At 32.6% G+C, this 19,508-nt stretch overlaps 1 protein-coding gene across 1 annotated transcript in view; it reads right to left on the bottom strand.

Moving 5' to 3' along the window:
• Positions 1-19,508, bottom strand: part of LOC123660953 (indole-3-acetaldehyde oxidase-like) — a 44,873-nt gene that overhangs the window by 7,332 nt on the left and 18,033 nt on the right. Inside the window, exons 17-19 of the mRNA XM_045595971.1 lie at positions 5,391-5,510; positions 2,609-2,766; positions 100-250 (exon numbers count right to left, since the gene is read on the bottom strand). Of these exons, the coding sequence (XP_045451927.1) occupies positions 100-250; positions 2,609-2,766; positions 5,391-5,510 (429 nt within the window). The remainder of the gene's footprint in view (positions 1-99; positions 251-2,608; positions 2,767-5,390; positions 5,511-19,508) is intronic.

Raw genomic sequence — 19,508 nt, 5'->3', positions numbered from 1 at the left:
CATTTGTACATTCGAATTAAGAACCTTTTCATTTTTTAGTCAGTTAAAATGCAGCATTTTTTATTTAGGATAAAACTTTTAAGCCCGCTAAGGTCTTACCATTATAAATGGGTGAGGTAACACCACCACCTCCTCCCCTGTCAACCCCGGTCCAGATAGATCAGATCTAAAGTAAAACGTGTCCAGTTTTTTGTAATTAATCGTATCAGTATCATCTTGGTCTTCAATATCGACTTTTTCTTTCCATTCTCTACAGAAGAAAAATATGAAAGGATTTTTTTGATAGATCAGTATTGTTTATTGAAGAAAATGTTAAATTTCTTAACACTAGTAAATTAAACATTCGGTATACAGATACAAACACACATCGGGCATAACATTTGTATGTACATAGATATCCAATTTTTTACTTTAATATACATATATTTTATATACATACTGTAGCATTATAATCTAAGCATTTTAACCAGGCAAGTAATATTATATTTAATATATAGTTATTAAGAGTTCTGATGTTTAAAATTGTGTTAATTTTATTGTAAATAATTAGAGCACGGTAATAGTAATGCTTTCGTCCAAACGCTGTTTTGGTAGGATTAACCGGACATCTTTTTATTATTTTGTTCATTATTGGTATGTTAGGTTACCTTACACACTTTTTGTGGTATCTTTAAACGACTTCATAAATGTATGTTTGTCTCACAGTCAGTACATCAGCTTGTTTATAAACCACAACTGTCGGATGCCTACGAGTATAAGGTACAGAGAGTAATACTTTTAGGACCGCGCGTTGGGCCTTCTCTGCAAGCATTACATTTGACTTACCAGCGCCTACCCATCCACAGATGCAATATCTTATGAGGCACTCACAGAGCGCTCGATAGACTTAAATTAGAAGCTTTTCTTCACATATTGAACGTAAATTTTCTAAAATTGTACATTAGCTTTCTGATCCTAGCTATTAAAGTAGTAATATGTAAGTTCTAATTAAGTTGTTCATCCACTACTACCCCCAAGTACTTCAACAGAATTTAATCTATTAAGTGTTACACAGTCACAGTTATAGTTGTTAACGATGTGCTTGTAAGTGTGTATATGTATTTTAAGCCTAAAATTAGGTAATAGTTTATCCGAGCATGACTTGCTAAAGCAAAAATAAATAAATTTGTATAATAAAAGTAGCTTATTACATCAGCTGTCTATCAGTGAAAATTTCACCAAAAGCGGTCCAGCCATTTCAGAGATTAGCCGGAACAAACCGACAAACAGATAGACAGACAGACAAAAATTATAAAAAATGTAATTTTGTTATATGTGCCGTGTATACATTACATATGAATTTATTAAAAAGCGGTTATTTTAATATTACAAACAGACACTCCAATTTTATTCATTTGTATAGATATCCTTAGAAGAAGGATCAAGTATTCAACTGTAATAATGTTAATCCAGATGTTTGCTTTTATATTAAACTCGCCCAAACTTGTTAAGAATAATGGCTACCCTAAAAACTTTCTAGTACACCTCTGAAAACATCTGATTATTACGTTATCTTAGTCTCTATTTTCTTTGGAATATGTCCTATATCATTATGTAAGAATTTCTATACAAAAATTTTTGGACGTACTGTACTTATTCATAACACAAAAAAAAAAATTAAGTGCCATTTACTTTCGAACCTGAAGCCTGAAAAAGTTTACATATTAAAGAATGTTTCGTTTATAAACATCATTTATCTTCCTTAAACATTGTAAATTTAATAAAAGACATTTTCAAGGCCATTACAAAATAATTACTGTTATAATAGCTTACGACTCGCATAGTCATTTTCTTTACGTAATCACATGACATTACTTTTTTTTATTAACATCCACAGGCTTTAAAATTGCCCATGATGCAATATACTTATGTTTATTCCATATGAGATTTATTATTTAAACTATTACGAATTGACAGTCACGTTACTGTCTTTACTGTCATCAATTTACAAAACCACAACAAACGTATCATGGATAATATCATATTTATATAATAACTACTATTATTTATAATTAACGCTCAAAACGGTATGGATAATAATATCTATACTAATACTATAAAGTAGAAAGATTTGATTTTTAACGTGACAACGGCTAATAAATCGATGAATGTCGGCGGCATGCATGAAAAAGGATGACTCATTGCGTTACACTCATTGTCCCGTTACGCTCAGTGATAATAGATATACTTCCATATACGCTCAGTAATAGTATATGGAATATAGATAGATGCGGCTTGCGCCGCATCTATCACTCGATTGGCCTATACGTCCGAGGAGATGTTTTGTTCTGACGTTGTCACGTTAAATTATCGTCCGTAAACCAACTTTACAGACAACAAATTTTTTCTTAAAAGTAAATTCAAAAACTACTGGACCGAATTGAAAAAATCTTTTATCAGTAGAACGCTAGTAAAATATAGGCTTTATTTTTCAGAAAGATAATGAAACAGGCAAAAATCGTGTTATCCATGCAGGCGCTGTCGAGGGCCGACAGATTTCTCTCAGATGTAATAATAACGAAAAGACTAAATTTTACATAAATATAACGTCTACATTTTACATACTTACTCAAAATAAAAAGGTCCAATTTCCTTCACAATAGGCAAGGCTCCTTTTTGAACATCTTCAGCGTTAGTATAGTTGAATAAGTATACCTTAAAGTCGAGTGCAAAAGGAATTTTCTCCCACATTTGCCGAACGTCTGTTTTTTTTGATAACGCCATTTCCTAATAAATACACAGTATTATGTGATTATGACGCCGCGTTGGCGTAACGGTTACGGTCATGGATTGTGCCTGTTGCGCTGGCGGTTGCGGGTTCGATCCCCGCACATGACAAACATTTGTATTGGCCATACGGGTGTTCGCCGTGGTCTGGGTGTTTGTGCAGTCCTTGTGGGTCTCCCCACCGTGCCTCGGAGAGCACGTTAAGCCGTCGGTCCCGGTTGTTATCATGTACACCTGATAGCGATCGTTACTCATAGTAGGGAATACATCCGCCAACCCGCATTGGAGCAGCGTGGTGGATTAAGCTCTGATCCTTCTCCTACATGGGAAAAGAGGCCTATGCCCAGTAGTGGGATATTACAGGCTGAAGCGATGTGATTATCTATTATTTCATATAAATACAGTAAGAAGTCAAAGTTCACAGAAGATAAAGTAAATTATTAAGATAGGGCACAGGGAAATATCATGTTCAAAATTTTGAGCAGCCTGAATTTCATCAGCCTGAGATCCGCTTCAGCAAATGAAATGAAAAAGTAACGAAATAAGTTCGTAAAATGAGTCTGAGAAAAGAGAGAACATTGAGAAATTATCTTGAATCCATAATTTTAGAAATTTTATTATTACTTTGTTTGTTTGAAGGCGAGTCTCTGAAACAGTTTTTTTTTTTCATTTTAGTACATTTCATTAAGAGCTTTAAAACATTATGACACGAGTTTAAAGGTGAAACTAGAACCGTGAATACAGGTAAACGACAATCTATTGAGAATATATATTTTTGAAGTGATACTTCCTTAGGCGTATGAGGGTAACATTTTTACGGATGAAACTTGGAACGTTTTGATGAAACGGCAGCGTTTTTGTCGAACAACAGTTAATGTTGAATTTGGTAGCAACCAACCAGCCACCTAGCGTGTATTCTACTGATTAGATAGAGCTGGAATGGAATTCTTATGCTTTAGATTTGTACAAATATAAAAGAGACTTAAAAATAAGTTTGACAAAGAAGTTTCACTTCTGACATGTGTACTTTGTACGCATGCACGTTTTTTTTTTAAATCTAATTCGGAGAGGAGCTAGAAATATTACATTACATTTAATTCAAAAACAGTTAAAAGAATAAAACAAATGTATACATTTTCCTTTCTCCGTTTTTGAACTAATAATTAAATAATACCAATTATAATTGTAACTAAGTGTAATTACATCGAATAGAATTTAATTAATGGTTATAAGCCAATACGTTCCACAATATCAAATTGTGCTTTATTATTATCCATACTTGATATCAATAAAGTATACTAAAGAATATTTAGTTATTTATTTGAAACACCAACGGCAGCTACATTACACTTACATAAAAATTAATAATAAAAAACAAGAAAATCGTTTAAAAAGCCTTCCCAATTACAGGCGAATACAAACTACATATTAAGAAAACACGTTTTAAAACTAAACAAAATGAAAAGAAATTAATAAATATTAAGATAGGAATAACAAGAGAGAAAAAAAAAAAACAAAAAGAAACATATATAACCATAAGTATACATTATATAAACATATATATTATATGTATAAATAAAACAGAAAAAATTAGTTACAAGCTGATACATCTAAATCATAAGTCCCGTGGAACAGATTGTATCGTTTAGTCATTCTGGACAAAAGAGAACTATACCTAAATTAGTTCACTAATTGGGGATGTATCCCCAAATATATATAATGTTTTGTAAAACCACTTGTAGGTTTTTTGGCGTAGAGTTATTCTTGGAACCTGGAAAGTTAATTCTATTCATCAGAAATGCGCTGTCGATGTTGGTTTTAAGTAACTTGTATAAGAACAAAATATTCAATTGTTTTCAACTTCCTCAATTTTAGCACCGAAGGATCTAGTATCCTTCAAAATAATGTTAGAGATATATTCTTGGATAGTTAATTTTTTATCCATTATGACACTCAAATCTCGTATACTTAAAAGTTTGGTAGTTTCATCATCATTTATATTGTACTCGGTTATTTTTTTTTTGCGTAAGTTGCACCACATTACAAGTCTGTCGATGTAATTCTATAGAAGTTATTGATTCTGTAATGTTCGTATAGGCATTATTTAATTTAAGATCATCAGCGAATAAGAAAGCATCAAAATTTTGAAAAAAGAACAAAAGCATTAAAAAATTCAAAAAGAAAACGTCAAATTAAAATATTAAGAATTGGCTGTCAATCAGTATGTGTATATTATATTTTCTTGAAATATCCACTAAAACAATTAATGAATATTTGAATTAACATGTAAATACAATCTAACAGTTTTACGATGGCAAAAGTAAACCATGATTTGCTACAAGTGTGGTGTGGCACTGTCTCTCACAACAACAACTGTATTAAAGTGGCCGCAAAGTCAAAGCTTTGTTATTAAAGTTATATTTTATAAATAAGAACAATAATCCTTCTTTTAAATGGGAAAAAAGCCTATGCCTGGCCTATTCTGCCTGTACCATAGTACAGGCAGAATCAATCAATCAAAGGAAGACATATTCAGCTCAATTTGCTACTAGCAAATGGATCAAAATTGGTTCTTAAAACGAAAATCTACAAAGAAACAAAAAAATTGTCAAATTATTTATTACCTTTTTCAATTGGCTCTTCAAAATTGTTGGAAATAACACCCAGCCAAAGATGACGCCAAATGTGGCAGCTCCGGTACATCCTGCCGCTAGCTTCAGGTGTTTCGGTAACTGCATTGCTACCTGCCAAGTAGAATTTTTTTAAATTAATATTCTTCTTCGAAAGTTAATTATAAGTAACCGTAGACATAATTCGAGTATGAGATATTTATTCAGTTTTGGGGTTTTAACCGATTTCAAAGAAGGAGGAGGTTCTCAATTCGGCTATATTTTATATACATATAATATTACCTCATAACTTTTTACTGGGTGTACCGATTTTGATTATTATTTTTTTCATAGAAAATTGCTGTTTGCTATGTGTACCATTTAAATTTGACGAGTACTATTTGAGTTATACCCAATAATAGTAATAATGCGTATTTTATTGACTGTTTTACCGACTACCCACATCTTAGTACTTTGTCGATGTAATTGAAGTCGGTTTTCTTTCGTTTGCGAGCAAACATACCGATGTTATGATAATCTTTAGTGTTGTTTTTCTTTGTTGTTTTTTTTATTGGTTATTTAATAATAAGCATTTATTAGTCATTATGTTTATGTTTTTAAAAAGATCAAGAACGATTTTAAAAATGTTAAACGTCGTAATCGCTTTTGAGCTCTTTCAATAACATTTTTGACATGGTACAGGCTTTTATATTTTGACTTATTAACAAGACTTTTATTTATTTTAAAATTTCATTGTTCTTTTGATCACCTTGTATTAATATTTTAATTTCAGTGTTATGATAATTTTTCCGTTCAAATGTCTTCTGGTCATTTAAGTTCTTGACAGTTATCGTAAGTGCCTAACGGCGATTGTTACTATTTGTTAGAATACTACAATCAATTTGCATTTAGAATATTGTGGATTAAGTTCTAATACTTGTATATAAAAACGTTTTAAGAATATATTAGTTTAGTTTATTAATACTTTAGCTTCGCGATACGCAAAATTTTGGTTTTATTGAATTAATTATTTATATATAAGATTTTCATTTAAGGATTCATTGTAAGATTTTTATTTAATTTATTTAAAATAAAAAATAGTGTTAGAATTTTGTATAAAAAATTGATGGTTTTGTTACTATTTTAGGTCGAGAGAAGTTATAAAGAGAATGCATAAGGTTAATAAATAATCGATTGCTTATTCCTATTATATCAGATTATAGAGAAGGATATAATCGATGTGACCGCCGCTTGGCTGTTCTCATGCAGTGACGTTGATTCAGAGCTTGATACTGCATTAACAAGAAAAAATATATTTTATGAGTACTACGTCATCGTACATTATACAAATTATAGGACGTTCAACAGATTTTATCGAAGTAATTAAATTTATAACTAAGAGGGATCACACATATTTCGACATACTGTGATATATCCCATAGTCTTTTATTATCACCATCGTCATTCCAGCCTATTGGAGTCCACTGCTGGACATAGGCCTCCACAATTTCGGGCCAAAAATGCGTGAACCCATGTGTTTTGCCCATAGTCACAACGCTGGGCAGGCGGGTTGGTGACCGCAGGGCTGGCTTTGTCGCACCTAAGACGCTGCTGCCCCTCTTCGGTCTGTGTGTTTCAAAGCCAGTGGTTAGATGGTTATCCCGCCATCGGTCGGCTTCTTAAGTTCCAAGGTGGTAGTGAAACTGTGTTATCCCTTAGTCGCCTCTTACGACACCCACGGGAAGAGAAGGGGTGGCTATATTCTTTGGTGCAATAGCCACACATCACCATAATCTTTAATGGTATGTAAAGATATAATATTCAAGAATATGCAATATATTTATAAGATATCAAATTTCTATATATTTTTTGTAGTAAGCTGGTGAATGGTTGACGAGAGCGTTACGAAAAGTGTTATCGGATCGGGAAGAAGTTTTACTTCAGTCGAGTGGTCTAAAACACACTCGTTTTTTTTAATAATTTTTCTTAATGAAATTCTTTATTACTTTACGTTCTATATTAGCTAAACTATTTGAAATATTTTACATTTTTAGTATTATATATTTGACCATATATTGTTGGCTAAGTTAAAGCTTGTAGTGATAGCTAAGTTTAGTATACTTTTGATATCAAGTACAATAAAAAATAGCAATTAATAACAGTAATAATGTTATTTCTCGCTATTAAAATTACTAACAACAGCAGATTAGCATCAACTAACTTTATCGACAACAGTAATGACAGGAAAAAATTAATTTCATTTTTTTAGTACCTATATTATAAAAAGGAAAGATTTGGTTGTTTGTTTGCATTGGATAGGCTCCAAAACTACTAAACTGATTTGAAAAATTCTTTCACTGTTGGGAAGTAACACTATCCCCGGGGGGCTATATTATATGTTTTTATTATTAATTATTTTTTTTTAAATACCTGTGCAAAGCCGGAGTGAGCTGCTAGTATTTTTTATCGATGGAAAAAATATTTACATAATATATAAGTATATTCTATTTTTTTGGAAGAGTCTTAAATAGTAAGCAAATGTGGCGTACTTCCGACCACAGACAATAGAGTAATATTGTAAGTATAGTAAAGTGACATAAAGAGCAAATGAATGAACAATATTAATAAGCCATAGACAAAAGTAAAATTTATTTTATGTTCAAATATTTAACGCTAACATATTGCTAAAATTGTTTTAAAACCCAATAATATATTGAATATTTTTTTTAAGAATTAGTAGAGGTACAGAATTACGAAAAAAATATATTAATCGAGCATCGAGCATAAAAGGCAACAAATTTATATTTCGTTTATGTAAAATAGTCGGTAAAAAAGACGTCAAAAATAAAATTTACAACAAAATAGGGCCGCCTGTGTCTAGAAAAAAAAGTCGACCCTATTATTGTCACAATATTTGTATTTACTATAAATATAAAGTCTTGCGCCGGCGGCATCCCGACTAGAAAAAAGGTCAGCCTCAACCAGATCATGTATCAGGATAGAATGAGGCACGCCGGATCCGACAAGCTCTATCAGGACCAGGTCTGGTCCAGACAAGGGTAGCCTAATGTAAAATGTAATCAAGTATGGTAAGGCATACTGGATCAGGACCCGGTCCGGTCCGGATAAGGATAGCCTGATGTAAGATATAATCAAGTATGGTAAGGCATAACTGCATTAGGACCAGATCTGGTCCAGATTAGGATAGCCTGAAAGAAATTACGCGAACTGACCCTGAACCACGCTATCGATGTTTTTAAGCGCACTTAGTATATACACAGTTATCAGGACAGTCTAGCAGGGAATCCTTTTCTACACAGTGGAGCAGTCGTAAGTAGTAAGAAGTAGTCAATTAGTAGTTAATTAATAGAAGTTAGTAAATAAAATTTAATTAATAATAATAAATAATTAATAATATAAAAATAAATAAAAATAATTAGTATTTAAAGTAAAAAAATTAACGGAAATAAATATAATGATAATTATTTTAAGTAACATATTTATAATATCAATTCACTTTTTTTTATTAAACAATTTTTCACGAATATACATTCGTGTTTTTTAAAAGGACCGGACCGGGCATACTCGACCCGAACCAGGCACGATATGTAACGCAGATGATTGATCTGGACTCGATCAGGGAAATCTCATCTCATACTGATCAGGTCCAGACAAATCTTCTGCGTTACATACCTTATCCGGTCCAGATCAGGCATGCCCGGTCCGGTCCTTCTAAGGAACACGAAAAACATTCTACTCGGGATATCGATAGAATGCTGATGTAAGTTTCTGCCATATTCTGGAGTTTTTTAAACTTTGCTAAATAATAATTAAATTAACGAATGTATAAATAAGATGTATTTATATTTATGTATTTTTAATTTTTGCTACAATTTTTGTAATTTTGCAGTACTGTATATTTGCATGCTGTTATAAAATAGTTCTGTGTACAAATTTTTTTTCTTGTTTCGCTACCAATTAAATCTACAATTCACATTAAATTGCAAATAAATATAAATGTAGTTATAACGCTATTATGTTATAATAACTACTGATAAATTAAAAAACTAATGCTCTCAATTTTTACCACGATTTTTGAGAAATTCGTAACCTTTTTCATTTCTAATTACAACATTTTGTAGATTGACACATGAAGTTCGAATCCGAAAATCGAATTATTCAAGAGAAAATGCTATATATACTATTCTTTTGAATATTGAACTAAACAGAATTAGCCTATGAAAGTGCCATATCTGGAAAAAGATTATTAAGTACCTATATGAATTTTTTTTAATACTTATAATAAGCGCTAATATAAATTTTCTTACTTTAAATAGATAAAGGTCTCATAATAGCTAAACTTTTCGGTTACTTTACGGATACGATGATATTTTTGTATGTTTATTCTACCATAATAGTTCACATGCATAGCATAATAATATTTTATAGATGAGAAAAATATAAAATCTTAATATATATACACATAAATGATATACGTACGTGGTGTGTGCTCTGAGACAGCTGTTGGTTTACTCGAAGCGCTGCAACGCTTTTCATGGGCGGGGTGCAGTCGGACACTCGTGTGAAAAACACGTTTCCGTAAAATATTTACTTGTTCTTGTACATTAATTTTTGAAATTTATTGAATATTTTATGGCACGTATGAAATGGTACAATGTAAAAATATTACTATTACTTAATACTTCTATGGGGTAAAATAAAGTATAAACATATGTATATTCAAGTTAGGGGTTGTCCTGTAATTACCTGATGTTTTTTAGCAATTTTTGACCCCCTACCTACCCTTGTTGATATATACCCCCATACCTAAAAATCGTGTATTTTTTGGGCAAATGTATATTGAATTTTTCAACTAGAAAAAAATACTCGTGATATCTTATTACAGCCCTCTCTCCCTCCTTGTGATTTCGTGATTTTTCTCCGAACGCCTCCCACCCCTCACTTCCAAGCCACTCATGATTAATGGTCAAACCCCTAGTAATATAAAACCCAGTTTAGGATTTTAATTAGAAGTAGGCTTTTAAAATTATTTTGAGTATTAATTAAAGTATGCCTATAACTTATCATATCATCTATATATCCTCTGCACTAGCGTCATAGTTTCAAGTAAGTAATAAATGAAATAAAAACAATGACCGTCTTTATCGACGGTACCGTCTCCGCCCCCAAACCAATGGTATCGTTAGTTGGAGGTAAATAAGTCATATTTCCTCGTAATTAGAAAAAAAGTGGTTTGTGATTATCGGTACCTATAATAAAAAGATTTATTATGTGGTTGTTATTGTAAATTATTTTAAATTACTTTATATCAAGGGAAAGTGACAATCTGTTATTTTAGAACAGCTATATTGATTTGAAATAGTTCTGTCTGTTTGAAGTATTCGATTATTTTTAGGCAATAAAATTTTACTGATATTGATTATTATTATATATATCGTGGCGTGGCCATTTACCTTCGAAGTCACATACCTTTCTCTCTTCTAAGCAAATCTCCTTCAGTTTATTCGGAATCCGCAGAACATATTCTCTTGGAAGTATTATTTGGCAAGCTAAAAGTACTCTTAGGAGTATTTTATTCTCCCTCACTCCAAATTAACTACTTCCAAACTTTTGAAAGCTTGCTCGAAACTTATGTTCCTAATGCCGATCACACCATTATTATGGGCGATTTTAACACCTGCTTGGTTAAAGATGACTCACGTGCTAATCAACTCAAGCATATAATCACCAGCTCTAACCTTTCTCTGCTCCACACTAATCCAACGCATTTTTTCCCTAACTGCTCTCCTTCACTTCTTGACCTCATGATCGTCTCTTCATTAGACCTTGTTTGCTTGCACGGCCAACTTTCAGCCGAAGCGTTTTCATACCATGATTTAGTTTATTTATCTTATAAGATTCGACCTCCTAAAATGAAGCCTACAGTCATTATGCGCCGTTCTTTCAAAAATTTCAACAACTCCAACTTTACGACCGATTTGAACACAATTGATTGGGACGCTGTTCTTAATGCTGCTTCTATTGATGAGAAACTAAACATCTTTAATTCCCATCTTATTAATCTTTTTGATAAACACGCTCCCTTGCGGCCTATAAAATTGAAACATCTTCCAGCTCCCTGGCTCACTGAGGATATCAGAGCATTAATGACCAAACGTAATGCTGCGAAGTGTAAATACAAACTGAAACCCTCTGAACTAAATCACAATAATTACAGGCGTTTACGTAATAAATGCAATAAGATGTGCAGGGACGCTCAAAGACAATATGTACATTTGTCTGTGAATAAAAAGAGCTCATCAGAGGTGTGGCGATTCCTTCATTCTCTTGGGTTAGGACGCTCCAAAAATGAAACTTCCCTCAATATAGACCTGAACGTCCTCAACAACCACTTTTCCAATTCTTCTATCCCCAACCCTTACAAAGCACAAACTGTTTCTCTCCTCAAAGGCCGTACCAAACCCAATCACCCTTCATTTAAATTTGAACAAATAACATCATCTGATATTACAAGGAACGCATCAGCTATCTCATCTGATGCCGTTGGCTCTGACGGAATAAGTAGAAAAATGGCTATGTTGGTATTGGAAGAGATTATGCCTGTAATATGTCATATACTTAACTTCTCTCTTACTTCAAAGACTTTCCCTAGTGTTTGGCGTCTTGCTAATGTCATACCAATCCCTAAACTCTCCAATCCTTCATTACCCTCACACTATCGACCTATATCTATACTTCCTTTCTTATCTAAAATCCTTGAACGAATCATTCACTTCCAACTTACCTTGTTTTTAACTAAACACAATATCTTGAGCCCTTTCCAGTCCGGTTTCCGACCCGGCCATAGCACTGCGACGGCACTTGCGAAGGTTTTCGACGACATTCGGTTTGGAATGGATAACAAGCAAGTAACCATACTAGCGTTACTGGATTTCAGCAATGCATTTAACACCGTTGATTACGACATACTCCTAGCTATTTTAGAGTCCATTAATGTATCCGCTGAAGTCATAGAATGGTTCCATTCTTATCTATTCGGGCGTCAACAGCGTATCTGTGCCGGAGGTCGCGATTCCTCGTATTGCCGCCTCAGTGCTGGGGTTCCCCAGGGTAGCGTGCTCTCTCCACTACTATTCTCTATCTTTATAAACACTGTTACTGAACTTCTCTCCATCTCCTTTCATCTTTACGCTGATGACTTGCAGGTTTATTTGACAACGCCTGTTGAGAATATTGTAGAAGCTATAAACACCCTAAATTCTAACCTGAGCACTATCACCAACTGGAGTCGGTCGTTTGGATTGTCTGTAAATTCCGGCAAGTCACAGTTCTCTATTTTAGGTACTTCTAAACAACTAGCAAAGATTGCTCGCTATAACCTTCCTGACGTTATATTCGATGGCTCCGTGGTATGTTACTCCAACGTGATAAAAAATCTAGGGGTTATTGTTGACAGCTCTCTCTCTTGGCGTCCACAAATTGCTGAAATTAGTCGCAAAATTTTCGCAACTTTTCATTCTCTGAAAAGATGGAAAAATTTCCTACCCATTAAGACTAAAATATCGCTAGTCAACAGTCTTATGATGCCAATCTTGGACTATGCGGATGCATGCTATCCAGACTTGTCGGAGGAATTGATCAATAAACTCGACCGTCTGCAAAACCTTTGTATAAGATATATATTCAGCTTAAAGAAGTTTGACCACATATCACAGTATCGCTCAAGGCTTGGATGGCTGCCAATAAAACATCGACGTAACCTACATATTCTGTCTCTCCTCTACACAATCCTTTTTTATCCTACTTCACCGCTATACCTCAAAGAACGATTTTCTTACCTTGGCAACCCTTCTCTTCATCTATGCCTTCGCTCTCAAAACGACAACAAATTGAGTGTGCCAATTCACAACTCGAGTTCGTACTCTAAATCTTTTACATTAAAGGCTGTTAAATTGTGGAATGCACTACCATCAGTAATTCGTCAGTCTCCTTCTATCTTTGTCTTTAAAAACCGCGTGAAGCATTTCTACCTCACTATGACTTAAATAGCATGTCTATGCATACTTATTTCCACTGTTTGTACCCATCTCTCTATCGCGTACGTTTATTCATTGGCTTATATATGTGTATTTACATGTTTATTTTTATGTATTTGTATATATATGTGTATGTGTTTGTATATATGTATGTGTTTGTATGTATGTATTTATGTACCCGTGTTTGTGTATATGTATGAATGTGTGTATATAAATATATATAAATTTATATGATTTATTTATTGTATTTTAGTTGCATGTGTATATATGTATGTATGTTTGTAGAAATTTATATATGTATTCTGATTAAACATTATTACTATTGCGCAAGCCCGTTACACTGCTAGCTTTTTTCTGTTGGGTAATCTGGAAGAGATCGCTATTTAGTGATAAGATCGCCCATTGCACTATATGTGTCTAGAATTAAGGTTTGCTATGTATACTATCTTTAGTTGCAATAAAGTGGTTTATTATTATTATTATTATTATTTCTTTTTTTGTTTTAAATCTAGAAAAATGTGACATATTAACTACAGAATAAAATAAGCTAAAAACTTTAATCTATATTATTAAGAGCAACGACGAGAAACGGATATTACCTTTTTTATTAATGATATTAAATGTATTGAAAGTATTTTTAAATTTATTTAAAAATAATTTTTATTACAATTAGCTTCGTAGCAATGTCATATTTATAACTTCTAAAACGTTCCAAAGATGCAAAGAGAACATCAATAGTGTTTATAAGGGTAAAAAGTAACAGTATATGATATATTATATATATAATATGACAAATTTTTATTTGTTTTTTTTTTGTTTTAAGATCTAATGACAAATTTCCAAAAGTTCTGCTTGAGGCTTGACATTGAAGATTTATTTGTTTTGATTATGTAATGTAAAACACTTTTTTATGAAAAGAGAAAGTTTTCAATTCGACTGTTTTTTCATGTATGCCCTTATAACTTGTTACTGGGTATACCAATTTTTTGAAAGTTTTTTTTAACCGACTTCCAAAAAAGGAGGAGGTTCTCAATTCGATTGTATTTTTTTTCAAATCGACAACCAACCCTCAACTTCGGTGTGTCACTATTTATATTACCAACCCTCCACTGCGCCAAATGTCAGTCGCACAACTATATTATTTTGTATTCCATTACAATTTCGAAGACTGTGTAAACTTAGGTTTAAGCAATAAATTAAAATAAACTTTCATTCCTTTACTTAGATCTATTGTTGCTTATATACTTGTAAAGATATTGATGTAAAATAAGCGGTTGATACATTTTGTACGAAAAACTCGCGTGATACTGAAAATTGTTATCAGATTTTTTTTTATTAGGATTACAGTAATTGTGTTTGTTAATAATAATAGTAATAAATACTCTTTATTGTACACTACAATGAAACGTTACAAAAAAGTAATACATACGAAAAAAGATGTACAAAGGCGGTCTTATCGGTAAGAGCGATTTCTTCAAGACAACCTTAGGGTATATATAGGACAGGACGTATAAAATGAGAAGCGGTAGGGAAGTCATCATCATAATTTCAGCCTATCGCAGTCCACTGTTGGACATAGGTCTGCCTCCACAATTATTATTTTGCCCATAGCCACCACGCTGGGCAGGCGGGTTGGTGGTGGTGATGAAAAAAAATATTAGTGTCAAATCAAAAACTATTCGTTTGATCTCGCTCAATTTTAAATAGGGCCACATGACAAGCACCAGCTTCCAAATAAAAATAATTTTGTTTGCTCGCAAACGAAACAAAAACCGACTTCAATTAAAAGTAACACCGCGTTATCAAAGATTACTCAAAAAGTGGTCATCAGATCTCGATCAAATTGAAATGACACCTCAAAACAAGCATCAGCTTTTGATTTAAACAAGAATCATCAAAATTATTTATGAAGAACAAACTGCTACTGCCCTCTAGTGGATATTATAGCTCACTACGTTATAGCAGATCTTTGCCATGTAACATCATTTGATTGATAGTCCGAACTGAAGTAGTTTTACTGAATTCCGATAGATGGCGTCACGACAGTACACATCGTTACACAAATATGCTTTATCAAAGATTGTTCAAAAAGTACTCATTAATCTCGATCAAATTTTGGGACTACAAGATAAGCATCAGCTTTCGATTAAAACAGGAATCATAAAAATCAGTATACACAGTGAAAAGTAATGCGGTATAAAACAACGTAGGTCGACGAAAAAATAGTCAAGCAAATACGCAATATTACATATAGCTCGAAAACCGCTTGTTAAATTTCAATTAAATTTAAATGGGACTACATGACACGTACCGACTTTTGATCAAAATGAAAATCATTGAAATAAGTCCATCCAGTCAAAAGTTCTTAGGTTAAAAGTTATACATAAAAAAATACAATCGAATTGAGAACCTCCTCCTTTTTTTTGGAGTCGGTTAAAAAAATAAAACGGCTTTCAAAAAAATTTGTATGCCCAGTATCAAGTTATAAGGATAACACATGAAAATACAGTCGAATTGAAAACCTTCTTTTAAGTCGATTAAAAAGCCGTTAAATTTCAATTTGTAGCAATCTGGAATTATTCTCGTACAAGCTATTTTCATCAAGGGAGAGTATGGCAGGATATATACTGCCCTAAATCTGGCGTAGCCCGTCTGGGGAAGTACCCCAACCTTTAAGAAGAACACATCTAAATAACATTGCTTTCAACTTTTGTGTTCCTGTGAGCGGAGGTAGCATCTGCAACGCGCTCGCGATGCTTCTGGTGTTGCAAGCATCTATAGGTTATACTATGATATCCGTGTATCATCAGGTGTTGGTAATTGAATGTATATTAGTATTAAAAATTAAAGTTTTTTGAAAAACATTAAAGTTTTTCCATATGTTTGACACATATGTAGGTACATATGTATGTTACTATCATTTATACGACACGTGAATTTACAGAATCATTTTTTGTAGAATATATATATAAATAATAATATATTTATTACTAGCTAATCTGATAGATGTTTTCTCGTTTTGTAAGCTGTCAAACATGTAAAATTTAAATAACCGTTATGTTTTCTGAAATTTTCTGATATTCTGCTCAGTTCTAGCGCCTAAAAAAGAGCCTAAAAAATAGCCAAATCGGTCGAGCCGTTCTTGAGCTCTGCGCTTACAAACGTATTTAGCGATTAATTGTTTTTTCCATAGATTTATTTATTTATAAACAATACATTAAATCGATAAAAAAAACAACGCTACCATGTATTTGACACACACACGCATATTATACTCTTTTGTTGATTGTCAAGTCTGCGGTTAAATTGAGAATAGTTTTAGATTATAAATTAATTAATCATAGTCGAATTTCGACCACTGGCGACTACTAGTAATTTGTGTTCCATTTGAATGTCATGTGATAATTCGTAATTCATAAATATTTAAAAGTCATCTTATATATATAAAAATGAATGTTTGTCTGTACGTCTTTTATGGAATCGTAAACTGTGCATTTGATCAGTATATTATAAAAGTCGAAAAATATTGTTTCAGTTGCTGGCAAAGCCTTGCTTCTACTTTAAAATTCCTAACGTATGTTTTTCCTTACAAAGGAGTGAATTTATGATTTATTTAATAGTTCGCGTCAAATTGACGAATAGGGCGGTATTTTGAATATTTCATAACGATTGTTTCTAATAACGTTTTAGAATTCTACAGTGACGTACGCCTGTTTGGCCTTGTTTCTTTTGAGGTACTTTTAAACGGAAACACGCCTCTTCATGGGTTTTTCTTAAATATTAGTTATGCCAACGATTACGCTCATGTGACATTTTTTTTGCTCAAAAAAATTCATTTTGTTAATATCTAAGGTTCTAGCTGCGTATTAATATGAAACATGCAACAGTTTTTAAGTTGAGCCTTTAATAAACCAACTCCTAAGCCACATCATATTTCGTTCTGTAGTTCTTGTGTTGTGTGCGTTCAAACATACATTATCATATAATAATCTTCAAAAGCAGCTTTGAATCGTCGTTTTAAAATTTAAAATGTTAGTTGTTATAAAAATTGGTAATATTTGCATGAAATACAGCGTCACGAAGTCCACACACCCTTAATCAACTATGTAACCCTGCACCGAATAATAAAATTTAGCAATTAATTTCTTTTCAATACAAATTTTAAAATTATTCTCAGACAATTTTAATATGGTTTGTGAAATTTTATTATACATGTGAATACCTACCATAACCCAAAAAAAGACGTTCACAATTTTGTTATTTCCTCCCGTAGCTTAAGCCCTTCAGTTCCTGTCATTATCATAAATATATAATGATACTTATTACTCTTGATAGGCAAATTGTTCTAGCATAAAGGATTATTGGATAGCGCTTAAGGATTAGAGAGGTCAGTTGGTAATTTATTGGTAAATTATAAGTTATTAAGATTATAGATACCAGAAATATATCTGCTCTAAAATGCACCTATAATGCATTTGTTCCATCTTAGAATATTGTTCTAGTCTTTGGATCCCGCACTACAATTATCATATTGGTCGAATAGAGCGTATACAGAAGAGATTTCTTTCCTACCTTGCAGTTCACCAAGGCAAATTAGGTGAACTGCGTTCCTATGAGGACCGGTTAAAATACTTAAACATCACCGATCGATCGCCGTTGGATTGCTAACCAAATCTTGTTGTACAAGATTTCTAGAGAGATTTGTTGTTCCAAGGCGTAACTCTAGGGTTGTTAACTTTAAGCCATTGTATGTCAAAGGATATAGAACCAACTTGGGCTTCAATAGCTTGTTGCCGAGAATCTGTCGGGATCATCAACGTTTTTTATCAAAAAACCAAGATAGACATATTTCACAGTAGTTTTGGTGGATTTAGAAATTAGTCAAAAAAAGTTTAAAGCTCATAACTTAACCTAAAAAATGATTCTCTTAACTTAACCTATAATTATTATTCTCTCGCCTTCAATATTTTGACTTTTGGAAAAAGAGGAAGCTGTGTTTGCCTGTAATTGGATCTACACCCTAACATGATGATTTATATACACTGTACTCTTAATACGGTAATTGATGTGTATCTGTTGGTAAGCATTAAATAAAATAAAAATAAAATAAAAATAAGTGAACCATGAAAATGTCGGTAAAAAGCTAATTGAGTGAATATGGAGTGATCAGTTTCTATACTGATATTATAAAGTATGGGTTTGTTTGTTTGGAAGCGTATCTTGTAATTTACTAATCATATACTTTTTTAGTGTAAAACTATATTAAAACAAAATAAATACTAATCATTGGTATTAATTTCATCGTTGGCCTTAGTCCGTCTATTGCAGACGACTTAGACAGTGCCAAACAGACACTGTGTCGCCTAGGACTTCAGAAAAACGCAGAGTTGCCTAAGCTCTGCGACACCCTCTCGCCAACTCCTGGCTAGGCCCACAGGAACGACGTACCGATATGTGTGGAGCCAGTTCGGCTGCCAATGCCACGAACGCTTGACGGAGAGTCCATTCCGGATTTCACATGAAGTCTTCCTTCTCCAGGACCCTGATGATTTTGAGCTAGGTTTATCCCTTGGTTGCCTTTTAACCACGGGAAGAAAGGGGGTGGTGCTATTCTACTCAGCCGACACCAAATGGCATAATTTCATACTAATAACTAAATTAAACAAAATGTTATATCACGCTGTAACGTTTTTAAAATATCATAATTAGAAATGTGTAACTCTAATAGAATATATACCTAGAACCTACATGCAAGTAATAAGTTTTAATAAAAGTTTCATACACAATGTGATCTTTCTTTTTATTTATTGTTAACATAATTATTAAGACAAGCACGTATAACACTACATTTATTTCCAAAATCCAGTAAATGTAGGATGTCCACAGGTTCTCAAACATTTTATATAACACTTATACATATATTGCAATAACATTTACAAAACACAGATATTACAAATATTAGTAAAAAGCAAGAAAAAAAAAATTGATTATCTGGACACGTAAATTTATCGTACCTTATACTATTAAACGAGCAATTCTCGTATGTATATAGGTATATAATCTGAATCTCGGAAAC

The sequence above is a fragment of the Melitaea cinxia genome, chromosome 16 (genome assembly GCF_905220565.1).
Source record: "Melitaea cinxia chromosome 16, ilMelCinx1.1, whole genome shotgun sequence".
NCBI classification, from domain to species: domain Eukaryota; kingdom Metazoa; phylum Arthropoda; class Insecta; order Lepidoptera; family Nymphalidae; genus Melitaea; species Melitaea cinxia.
Note: the sequence above shows the minus strand (reverse complement) of the source record. Positions and strands in the feature narration are given on the sequence as shown.